The 12,693-nt window shown below is 34.5% G+C and overlaps 1 protein-coding gene and 1 non-coding gene across 13 annotated transcripts in view; one reads left to right on the forward strand and one right to left on the reverse strand.

The window, feature by feature from the left end:
• Ppip5k2 (diphosphoinositol pentakisphosphate kinase 2) overlaps nt 1–12,677 on the reverse strand; it is an 88,698-nt gene extending 76,021 nt beyond the window's left edge. For 9 of the 12 annotated variants that reach the window (XM_076856964.2, XM_076856961.2, XM_076856957.2 and 6 more), the window contains exons 1-2: nt 12,416–12,677; nt 1,799–2,196 (exon numbers count right to left, since the gene is read on the reverse strand). In XM_076856964.2, coding sequence (XP_076713079.1) covers nt 1,799–1,912 — 114 coding nt within the window. In that variant the 5' untranslated portion in view covers nt 1,913–2,196; nt 12,416–12,677. The other 3 variants (XM_076856956.2, XM_076856955.2, XM_076856965.2) reach the window with 3 other exon arrangements.
• On the forward strand, nt 3,135–3,248 carry LOC143400592 (small nucleolar RNA SNORA26). Its single transcript, XR_013091499.1, has one exon. It is a non-coding gene; the product is annotated as a small nucleolar RNA SNORA26 (small nucleolar RNA).
• Nucleotides 12,678–12,693: the final 16 nt, after the last annotated feature.

The raw sequence follows: 12,693 nt of genomic DNA on the forward strand, positions 1-12,693 counted from the left end.
ATTTGGTGGCCCGTACAGGGACCGAACCCGCAACCTTGGCATTATCAGCACCACAACAATAATATAGTAACTTGTGACACATGTAATACAAGTATTATATGTCAAGGTATTAACATAGTACTAAGGAAGAAGTGATCAAATTTGTCATGCGAAAAGAGCATGGAGAATGGAGTGACACACACAAAAATCTGAGGAGGGTTTTGAAGAATAAATGTAATTCAAGTACTTCAAAATAAGGGCACTTTAGAGCAACAAAGAAACATATTCAGCAGCAAACACACATGATGTGGCATGAAATAAATATATGGAAAAAATTTTTTGAGGGGAACTAGGGATTGAACCTAGAGGTGCTCTACCACTGAGCTATATCCTCAGTTCCCCCTTTTTATGTTTTTATTTTGAGACAAGGTCTCTCTCATTTAGGGCCTCACTAAGTTGCTGAGGTTGACCCCAAAGTTAGGATCCTCCTGCCTCAGCCTTCTGAGCCACTGGAATCACAGGAGTGCACCATTGTACCCAGTTGGAAGTAAAATTTTGATGTTACTAAAACACAAAAGGTAGGAAGAATGGGAGATAACTACCTATAAATAGAGATGGGCGATAAAATCCCTTACATGTGAGAAAACAGGACTTGTTCTAGCAGTAGTGTCCACACTGTTCAGAACTCCAGAAAAAAATAGTAAGGCTAGTTGGGGCCAAGTCAGTAGTGCTTTCTAGTCTAAGTGAACCAGAGAAGTTTTACTTTCAAACTTTACTTCTAGATAAGACTTTAGATGAAGAAAAGTTGTGAATGGCCAGAGAGAAGCTTGATAATCATTATTTTTTTCAAGGGTAGATAATAGGGAAGATGTTCTGTAATGAGAGTTTTAAAAGAGGAACAGTCCAGTTTGCATTATAGATATGTGTAACTTCACTCAGAAATATGCTGCTATGGAAAAGGCCTTAAAGAGCTATTTTTTTGTTTTTTTTTTAATCACTTTTACAAAGCATAAGAGTTTTCCTTTTAAAATAAAATTATCTTTCCAATTTAACTTAGAAAACTAATCATGTATTATCAAATGTCTGTATTTTAAATCAGCCCTTAGAATATAGCAATCCATGCACACATAAAAAAAAAAAATCTATGATGACTAAGGAAAACATTGGAAGAATTTAACTGTAGAAAAATGAACATAATAGATGTTCATCCAGTGTGGGTATAAACATTCTAACATGTCAGAAAGAGAATCAGACACACTTATTTGCAGTGTGTTCACACACTTATGCACATGATGCAGCCTCTCCTTTTAGTCAGTTTGTAGATTTCTGAATAGCTAATAAATAGTGATATCTTCAGTTCAACCAGCACTTCCATTTAAAACCTGATAAAGAATTTAGTTAAGCAGTTTTCTTCTTTAGTACCTTTAAAATTATTTCCTTTTACCTCTTCATCTTGATGTATTTGTTATGTATTTCAAATACAAGAAATAATTCTAATGCATGGCCCAGATTTCTATTTCTCTTAGCCATTTTTTTTCTGCAAAGCCCCAAGTTACATGATGTATATTACTGAAAGAAACTAAAATAAGCATCACTAAATAACTTAGAAATCTGAACCTTAACTATATTTACTATATTACTTGATTCACCATCAATTCAATAACATCCCTCACAAAATGTTACTTTTTCAGATTAAAAAATTTCTAACAAATTTGTACACGAAAAAAATCTTAATTTAAAGTCAAAGTATTCATTCACATTAACCGGGATTAGCATAAATACCATATTGCTCTCTCACCAAAGAAAGAAAACAACTTACAGAATCATCTTCCTCATCATCATCATCATCTGCATGGTGGAAGAAATGTCGATAACTTCCAGGGTTTATTTCTGTATCTTCAGGCCCAACAAAGAATCTGGGGGCTTCACTCATTTTTACTTCATTTAATATAGATACAACAATGTATCTATATTAAAACCACTTCTAAATAAATAGTATCAGAAGAAAGCATTCTCCCTATACTAGCAGACAGAGGTCTGCTGCAGTTTGTTTCTGCTTATACAATCACTTGAAAGTTCGATGACAGTTAGTTGGCAAATATTCCTTTGTTCTCAGATATCATTGCTTCATTGTAGATAACAAAGTTGCTGCTGCTGTTTAAAATACAAAGACAATAGGGCTGTTGTATTCCTGAGTTGATACAGCAATTGTTTTACCTAAAATGCAATAAAAAAAATTGAGTGTACTTTAAAAACATTCCTGTCACTTAGATAATTTTAAGTGATGCTTGCATAATCAGCATCCAATAACTGGATGAATACTTTCAAAATGAAAATGTTTTCTTCCATAAGATTAATTAACAGTGTAATCTTCAGTAAAACACAGCACATCAATTTAATAAGGTGATACAAAATAATATAAAACTACACACTAAATTCTTCAAGTGCAAAAATAACAAATTAAGAGAAAATTATTTGAATTATAACAAAATTATATTAAAAGTTACATCCTTTATCACATAGTTCAGAACTATCTGAATGGAATGGAACAGATAAACCTATTTATGTAGGTTTAACAGCTACTAACAATTGAGCACTAATCTGAAGTGACATTAAGTTGATTGTAGAAGTTTAGTTTGAAAACAGGTTTTTAGGGGATATAATATTATAATACATTCTAGTCCATACATAAATCTACAAAAAAAGTTGGGGGAAACAGAGTGAAAATAAGATTTCTAACAGTAGTTCCTAAATTTGCAGAATTTAAACACTCTTTAGCAAATCTAATAATATCTATGGGTCCCCCTCACCCCAAAAATGCTTATGAACACTAAACTCTGCAAGCAATTTTATGTTCTTTAATGACAAACTCTTCCATATAATCAGGCACCCATGAAATCAGATCAGTTAAAGAACTATCATGTAATATGGCTATGATTGAAAAGTATTCTTTACCAAAGTCATTTACATGCACTTGGACTCTGGTAATATTAAAATTAATTATCTACCAAGAGCAAATTATGTATCAAATCCTTCAATTGCTTACTGATATTAAAAGACCTTACTTGATCAAATAACTTTTAAAAGAGTTTAATAATGTACTAGATAGAATTGCAACACACAATTCTAAAAGTCATATTCCTTTGTCCTTTCTTGTGTGCTTTTAAAGTTGATGCAGTGCTTTAAGAGGCTAATACTGAAGGTAAAAGGTGACTTCCATAAAATTTAGAGAATAGGTTGCAAAACTCCTTTTTGAATCAGTTACAGTTGAAAAAAAAAAAAAGAGGTTATATTACTGAAGATCTAATTCCAGTTTCAGTTTAACTGGTGGCTCCTTATAAATATTAAACCAGTTTAATCAGTCAGCATTGATTTATTTATCTTTAAATTGAACAATGTTATGAAACACAAAACAGTTTGTGACTAAAAAATTGGAAGAAATAATTTACTTTATTAAAAAATGCTTTTTTCCCAGTTACTTGGGAGGCTGAGACAGGAAGATGGCAAGTTTGAGGCCAATTTGGACAACACAGCCACAGTTGTCTCAAAATAAAATAACTTGGGGATGTATCTCAGTGGTAGAGCATCCCTGGAATTTACTCTCCAGTATCACCAAAAGAAAAAAAAAAAAAAAAAGCTTTTGGTTCTATTCTTTCTTCACTGTTTAACATTAAAAAATGTTTACTGATAAAGAAAAAAATGGTTTCCAATTGCTATAACACTTAATGGCAGTAGGTAAGTTAATCTCAGCTTTGTTTTGTATCAAATGGTAAATATCCTTAGGTTTCTTCTTGTTTTTTACTCTTCCTATTTAAACACAGCCTAAATATTTCAGCAGCAGAAAGGGCACGATTTTGGAGTCAGATAAACCTATTTCAGTCTGTCACTACATTAACTACTAGAAACTTATGCTAGTTTCTCTGAGCTTTCCTTTCTTCATCTATAAAAAAGGGAGTATACTAATAGCCTATAACTCCGTAAAAGCTAAACACGGTAGTAAAAGTGCTTGACACATATCAAACACTCATTAAACCATAGTTTCTATAAGCACTTCTATAAACAAAGTTCCCAACTAATATAACATGGAAATCTAAAATAATATCACTCATTATTTGTTGAAATACATTTATTTAATCAATAAATACTATTCACATATTAAAAAAGACACACTATTAGATACTGGCAATCTAATTGTACTTCTAATTTAGGTATTCTAATAAACGTGATAAAACTTTTGTTTTAGAGGTTGAGATAAAAATTAAGTTTTAAAAATTATGTAGTTTTAGAGTATCAATTTGAAATATCTGAAACACATAAAACTGAATTTTTAAAATAAAAATCAGTTAATTACCCCATAACCTAGTGGCAGGACTAATAGTTACAGTTCTTGGTTGTAGAACTGAATTGAATTTCCTACTAACTAGTCTTTTTGATATATATTTTCCCACATTTTTGTGATGCTTAATACCACTCACATATACATACATGTCATATATATATATGTATATACACACACACACACACACACACACACATATGTATATATGAAAATCAACTTTTTCTTGATGGGTGGCAACTGTGTATTCCATAGATATTTTTCTAAAACAATATGAATTAATGATTGAGCTGTCCCCTTTTTTGAAGTACACTGATACATGTCTCTCATTTGATTATAATTTAGATCTGAAATCATGTCTGATTCATTTATTTGGAGTAAGGCAATGGTTAAATCCACAAATAAATATGTTAGAAGACCTCTCTATAAGATAACAGTTAAGCATGAATTTAAATATATATGGGAAATCAGCCACAAAGAGTTAGAGCATTTTAGGTAAGAAACATAAAAAATTAAGAATTTTAAAACAGAAGTGTGTTTGGTATATTTTCATGTTCTAGGAATAGAACATGAATATACAACAGGCAAACAAAGGAAGAGTGGTTAAAAAAAGACATCAGAGAAGTAGCTAAGATTATACAAATGATTTAAAAACGAATTTTATTGGATTAAATTTAAGACAATTGGGAAGCAGGAGTAAATTCAAGTTAAACAGTTTTTTTTGTTGTTTTATAATGATTTTGTTAAAAAGGTAGGTAGACTGATTTGGGCTTCAGAAAAACATATGGTTAAAGAAAGTTTTTTTTTCCCCTCCGTTACTCCATTTCAATATATGAGAGATAGTTACAAATATTATTAAAGGACTAAACAAGTTAATGGTAAGTGGACAAATTCAGGAGCCCAAATACCTGGGTTTTGATATTGAATCCAATAACTGTATGAACTTGAACAGTGTCTCAGGGACCTAATTTCCTCATCTGTAAATTATATCTATCTTGTGGCTTGTTAGAAGGATTAAATATAATACATGAAAAATGCTTGTATTCCTGAATAAGAAAAGAAGAACTCAAACTATCACTATTTGCTGATGACATGATTCTATATTTAGAGAATACAAAAAATTCCACCAGAAAACTTTTTTTTTTTTTTTTTTAAAGAAAGAGTGAGGAGAGAGAGAGAGAGAGACAGAGAATTTTAATATTGTATTTCTTAGTTTTCGGCAGACACAACATCTTTGTTTGTATGTGGTGCTGAGGATTGAACCCGGGACACGCGCATGCCAGACGGGCGCGCTACCGCTTGAGCCACATCCCCAGCCCTCCACCAGAAATTTAATAAATTAATTCAGCGAAATACCAGGATATAAAATCAATACTCATAAATCAAATTCATTTCTATACATCAGTGATGAATCCTCTGAAAGAAAATTAGGAAAACTGCCCCATTCACTATAGCCTCAAAAAAAAAAAATAATTGGGAGTCAATCTAACAAAAGAGATGAAAGACCTCTAAAATGAAAACTACAGTACACTAAACAAAGAAATTGAAGAAGTCCTTAGAAGATGGAAAGATCACTCATGTTTTCCAAAAGGCAGAAGTGACACTGTCAAAATGCCATACTACCAAAAGATCTATTTTAATGCGATTGCAATTAAAATCCCAATGACAAAGTTGGTATTGTGGCTCAGTGGTAGAATGCTCGCCTAGCACATGTGAGGTACTGGGTTTGATCCTCAGCACCACATAAAAATAAATAAATTCAATAAAGGTATTGTATCCACGTATAACATATACATACATATATATATATATATATATATATGTATATATATATATATATATATGTGTGTGTGTGTGTGTGTGTGTGAGAGAAATCCCAATGGCATTCCTCTTAAAAATAGAAAAAGCAGTAATGAAATTCATGGAAAAATAAGAGCCCCAGAATAGCCAAAGCAATCCTTAGCAAAAAAGAGTGAAATAGGATGCATCACAATACCAGACCTTAAACTATACTACAGAACTATAGTAACAAATACAGCATGGTATTAGCACCAAAATAGACATGTAGTCCAACGGTACAGAATAGAAGACACAGAGACAAACCCACATAAATACAGTTATCTCATTTTAGACAAAGGTGCCAAAAACATACATTGGAGAAAAGAGAGCTTCTTCCACAAATGGTGCTGGGAAAACTGGAAATCCACATGCAGCAAAATGAAATTAAATCCCTATCTCTTACCATGCATAAAATTCAACTCAAAGTGGATCAAGGATCTAGGAATCAGATCAGAGACCCTGCGCCTATAATAGAAGAAAAAGCAGGCCCAAATCTTCATCATTTTGGCTTAGGACCTGACTTCTTCAACAGGACTCCTAAAGCACAAGAAATAAAATCAAGAATCAATAAATGGGACGGATTTAAATTAAAAAGCTTCTCCTCAGCAAAGGAAACAAAAAGTAACATGAAGAGAGAGCCTACAGAATGGGAGAAAATCTTTACCACACGTGTATCAGATGAAGCACTAACCTCCAAGATTAGTGCTATATGAATTTATTATCCAATAAATAAATGGACTAAAGAATTGAACACACACTTCACAGAAGATATAAAATCGATCAACAAATATATGAAAAATTGTACAACATCTCTAGCAATTAGAGAAATGCAAATCAAAACTACTCCAAGATTTCCTCTTACTCCAGTCAGAATGGCAATAAGTGTTGGCGAGGATGTGGGGGAAAAGTTATACATTACCGGTGGGACTGCAAATTGGTGCAATCAATCTGGAAAGCAATATGGAGACTCCTCAGAAAACCTGGTAGGGAACCACTATTTGATCTAACTATCCCACTCCTATGTCTATACCCAAAGGATTTAAAATAAGCACACTACAGTGACACAGCAACATCAATGTTTATAGCAGCTCAACTCACAATAGCTAAACTGCAGAATCAACCTAGATGCCCTTCAGTAGATGAATGGAAAGAAATTGTGGTATATACACAATGAAATATTACTTAGCCTTGAAGAAGAATGAAATTATGGCATTTGCACGTAAATGGATGGAGTTGAAGAATATCATGCTTATTGAAGTAAGCCAATCCCCCAAAACCAAAGGCCGATTGTTCTCCCTGGTAAGTGGATGCTGATCTATAATGGGAAGGGGGCATGGGAAGAATGGAGGAACTCTGGATTGGGTAGAGGAGAGGTAGAAGGGGGGAGGAGCTATAAGGGTGCAAAGAATGGTGGAATGAGACAGTAATTATTTCCCTATGTACATGTATGAATGGTGTGACTCTGCATTGTATACAACCAGAGAAATGAAAAGTTGTGCTCCATTTGTGTACAATCAGTAAAAATGCATTCTGTTGTCATGTATAACTAATTGGAACAAACAAAAAAAATGCTTGTATTCCAATTTCAAGGTCATACTCCATACCAATTAAATCAGAATGTTGGAGGGTAGGGTTGAGATATTTTTAGGGTTCCCAGGTAATTCTAATGAACAGACAAGGTTTAGAACTCATATAGTAACCCCCACCCCCCTCAAAAGAATAAGAGGATGGAAGAATGGAAGCACATAGTAAGCAAAATATGTCCATTCACTGTTGTTTTTTAAAAAATATTTTTTAGTTGTTGATGGACCTTTAGTTTTTATTTATTTCTACATGGTGCTGAGAATCGACCCCAGTGCCTCACACATGCTAGGCAAGTGCACTTCCACTGAGCTACAACCCCACCCCTCACTGTTCTTTTGATAGTATGCTATTAGTATAGGGAATCTGATTATCTTCTATAAAAGAAAGGAGATAAAAGTGATGAGGCACAATCTTTGCCTCCTGGTGCTTGGTACATCTCAAGTACTCAATAAATATTCTGCCACAAAACTTTTCCTCAATAACTTTCAAAACTTCTTCCCTCCATCACTTATTGTGACCTTTGGTCACCTACAACCTTATCATTATTTAACAGTTTGGGTTATGTATCTCTCTCCAAAATAAAAACCCAAAAGGAATGAACACTTAATAAACATTGTTATGTGATAAGTAACTAGTTAATGCAGAGCTTCCTAACATGCTGCCTCACCACAAATGAGCTATATGTATGTTATGAAATTGTCTCAGCCATCAAGACAGCTATACTCCCTGGCCAGTTGCCTCCAGTAGCATTCTTTTCAGTTTCCCAAAATACAGGACATATACAATAATTTTCTATGTCTGCCTTAATGTGAAAAAAGTTGAGAAGCACTTAGTTAATACTGTGGGATAGGGATATTTTCCTCATCTTATAAATGCTTGTACATCTATGTATGTTCATTATTTCATTATAAATGAATACTTGAGGCTCAAAGTTCAAGTACGGAGAACTTGATGAAATCATATTCAATGATCACATAGGTCAATAAGAGTGGCAAAATGCCAGATATCAGTTAAAAGTAAAAAATCAGCAATCAGTTTTTATTACATTACTGAAATACTTAATAAATTCTTGGAAAACTAAAAGTATAGAATAAACCTTTTTTTCCCTCTCACTCACGTGGCATACATATGGTACAAAATGAAATAAAATGAGCCCTGTAGGAGATCTATTCTAGATGGCTTATTTCACTTAAACTCTGATAATTGAATCAAACACACTATATATATAACATTTTCAACATTATTCAGCACTTTGAGCCACAACCCTAGCCCCATAATCAATAATTAACTAGAGAATCTATATTTTAATAAATGGATGAACAACTAGATTTGGGTAACTCTCTAAATCTATGCAAAAGACAAGCATTACTTAACCCTGATTTCTAAATTTGAAATGAGCACCATCCTGTCAGTAAGTTTCCACACTCAAAGCAGTAGTTCTCCAAATTCAGCATACATCAGAATCACCTAGAGGGCTTGTTAAAAGTACTAAACTAAAATGTTTGCGGGGTGAGGGCCAATATTTTGAGTTTTTAAAAAGTTCCAAGCTGATGCTGATGCTGTTTGACTAAGAATCACACTTTGAGAACAATTACTATACTCTTTGACAAAACTGTGTTTGAACGCTTTTTCTGAAATTTGTTTAGCTGTGTCCTTAAAAGTTATTGAACCTATCTAACTATCATCTGTAAAATAGGATTATAAATCTCATGTATTTTTTTTGAAGACTAAATGACAATAACAATGACAATGCTTCAAAAACCAGTTTATGTTAAGCACGTAATAAATGTTAGCTGTTTATATATTCTGTTAACTGTGATAAATAAGACAAGATTTTTGACCTTATTCTAACTATCAAAGAACAAAAACAACTCAATTTAGAGTCTAACTACTTACCTTCCATCCAAGGAAGCCACAGAAACTTCTCTTTGTCAATGCTGCTGCTGGAAACCTCACTACATGTTTTCCAGTCTTACCACACTACTTGAGACTATCATAAACACTACTGCTCAGGATAAAGAGTCTTTTCTTTCATAGCTTTATTGGTCCTGGCCAGAGCTACTAGTCCTCAAAAAAAGAATACCTTGTTTAAATCCCATGAGTCCTACACAGTATTCAGAGGCCCCTTGGCTGAATACAAAAGTCTGTCCAAGTTTTCATTGTAGTCCTTTCCATAAATTCCCTCAAGGCCCAGTTTTAATATTGTATCTCTGCTCCCCAAATCAGAGAAAATGAGAACTCCAGTTATTGCTGCTCATCCTGAACACAGATACATAACCAGTTTACCTCATGTCCCCAAAGCATTTTCCAATGGAATCACTCTTATAAATGGTGACTAAATTCTAAGGCATTAATAGTAAACTACATAAGAGGGTATTAAATAGGCTTCTTCAGGATGGCAAAGGCAAACTAGTAACATTTCTAAGATTATTTATTTTTAAAAGTCCAAGTTTCATACAACCTTCACATTGATTTTTTTTTTTCCTTCTTCAAATGTTCATATAATACCCTTCTGCTGAACCTGCATTTCCTTCTCCCTGGAAATCACTCCTCCCCTGTAGGAATAGGAAGTCTTATTCTTCCTTAAATAAATGACTGGAAGGCTTCAATAAATGCTCTCCTAACAACTATCATGCCTCTGGGAGGCCCTAACTACACAACAAAACCCTCTCCCATCCAATATGCTCCACAATATCAAATCTATTTTTACAACTGTTGGGATTTGTTTCCCTCCCAAATTTATTACGAAAAATTTCAAATATTCAGAAACGTTGAGAGAACAGTTCACTAAACAACCATATGCCCACCATTAAACTCAATAATGGTCAACTTTTTTTTATATTTACTTTTTAATTATGTAACCACATACATATGCATACATTTACTGCACCATTTGAAAGTAAGCTGTAGGCATCAACATACATGACCTCTAAATACAGTGGCATTCATCTCCAAAAAATAATTGCATCTTTCTACTTAAACACAATACCATTTCCATCTAAGAATATTATTAAATTGTTCTACAACATTGTCTATACGTAGTTGCCTGGTAACTTTTGAAAAACAAGTATCTCAACTATATATTTTCAGTTCTTAACTTAGTGTACAGCACTTATTTGGGTGATTAATAAATGTTCTAGGGTTGGGGATATTGCTCAGTGGTAGAGTGATTCTAGCATGCAGAAGACCCTGGGTTCAATTCCCAGCACAAACAAATTCTATCAATTGTTCATTTTAATATACCCTCATAACTACTCTATATGTCATATGAGTTTAAAACTTAAATAGAAAGCTTTGATTTTACTCCTATAAGCTTCCTGCACATCACTCAGTCACTAGTTTTAAATAAGCATGTGCTGCAGTAAGTATTTGGGATTTTGAACTAGTTAATTCTGCATCACAATACTGATGCTCCACAAAGATATAGATCATGCCTGTCACTTATCAGACACAAGTAGAAACACACAAAATTTTTTAAAATGAATGAATACTTTTAGCCACTGAAATTGTTGATGAACAAAAAATTGGAATTGTGTAAGAATAATGGTAGGACAGTAGAATGCAGATTTTGGAACCAGAGAGATTTAGTTTCTAATAGAGATTCAAATGTTTACTTGCAGCAAAAGTTTACTGGGGAGAGTGTTACTTGACCTCTGTAAGCCTCAATTTCTACCTTTATAAAATAGGGGTAAATTTTGAGGAGTGACTGTGTAAAGCACTTGTCACAATGCTCATTAATGGAAGTTACTTTCATTATTTTATCCATCTGAAACTATATATTTCATTGAGGAAATTATAATAGCAAAACAAAATTCTATCCTAGTGTAGGGCTAGGATGCTAGTTGCTAAAGTCAGCCATGTTTCTTACTTCTACAGCTAAACCTTCCAGCTTTCTCAAAGAAGATAACTATTAATTACAGTACTCCAAGATCGTAATCTGCCAGGAAGTTGCCCAGAACCTCCCGAATGAGATCCAAAGGTCACTACCCACAAACCAGGATGCAATAGTCTCCAATCGATTAGGTGCAGCAGTGAACTGCAGCCTCCGACCATAACAGAAAACTGCAACAATGCACATGCTTTTGTTCTTTTAAAGTGGGCGTGGAGGCGCGACAAGCAAAGGAACAAAGAATAAGGAATGGAAATTACTTAAAATAGCCACTTCTAGGGCTGGGATTGTGGCTCAGTGGTAGAGTACTTGCCTGACAATGTGTAACTGGGAGCGATTCTCAGCACCACATATAAATAAGTGAATAAAATAAAGGTCTATCAACAACTAAAAATAAAAATAAAAAATAAATAGCCACCTCTACCCACAGCGGTCCTCAAATTCGAAGGTGCTAACCTTTGGTGGAACTAGTGGCAGTTAGGGGAAGCTCCGCAGTTCCCTAACTTAGCTGCCATTTGTGGAGTTTCAAAACCAAGAAACGAAAAAGGAAAGCAATGGAGGAGGAGGAGAAGGAGGCGGAGGAAGGGACAACGAGACGCAAGGGACCCTGAGGGCTGTACTGTCACTCTAAGCCTGCGAAGCCGTTCAACCAACACATGCCCTTTCAAGGAGCCGCCTGTTTAGGGTCCTCAAAGCAAAGGAGACAAAGCAAATGCCTACCAGCGGCAGCAACCATCTGGAGATCAGTTTCTATATCTCCTGTCCTCCATTGATCTTGGGGCCCTCACCTGACTCGGACGCGGTCGTCACGCGAGCTGCTGGAAATAGCCCGACACACATAGGTTTCAGTTTCTTCCCCTTTTAATTCTGGGGACAAGGGTGGGTGAGGTTTTGGTCCTGAGACTTCAGCTATACGCGGGGACAGGGGTCTTCTTCGTTCAGCAGCAGCTAAAGAGCCACATAGAGGTAGGGGAGGCACTACTACACCTCTTGAATCCCGGGCACGCCTCTTCTTCACCCGCCTAGGGTCTCACACACAAATTTGACCGGGCTGAACAATTTCCGG

This window comes from Callospermophilus lateralis, chromosome 5, assembly GCF_048772815.1.
Source record: "Callospermophilus lateralis isolate mCalLat2 chromosome 5, mCalLat2.hap1, whole genome shotgun sequence".
Lineage (NCBI taxonomy): Eukaryota > Metazoa > Chordata > Mammalia > Rodentia > Sciuridae > Callospermophilus > Callospermophilus lateralis.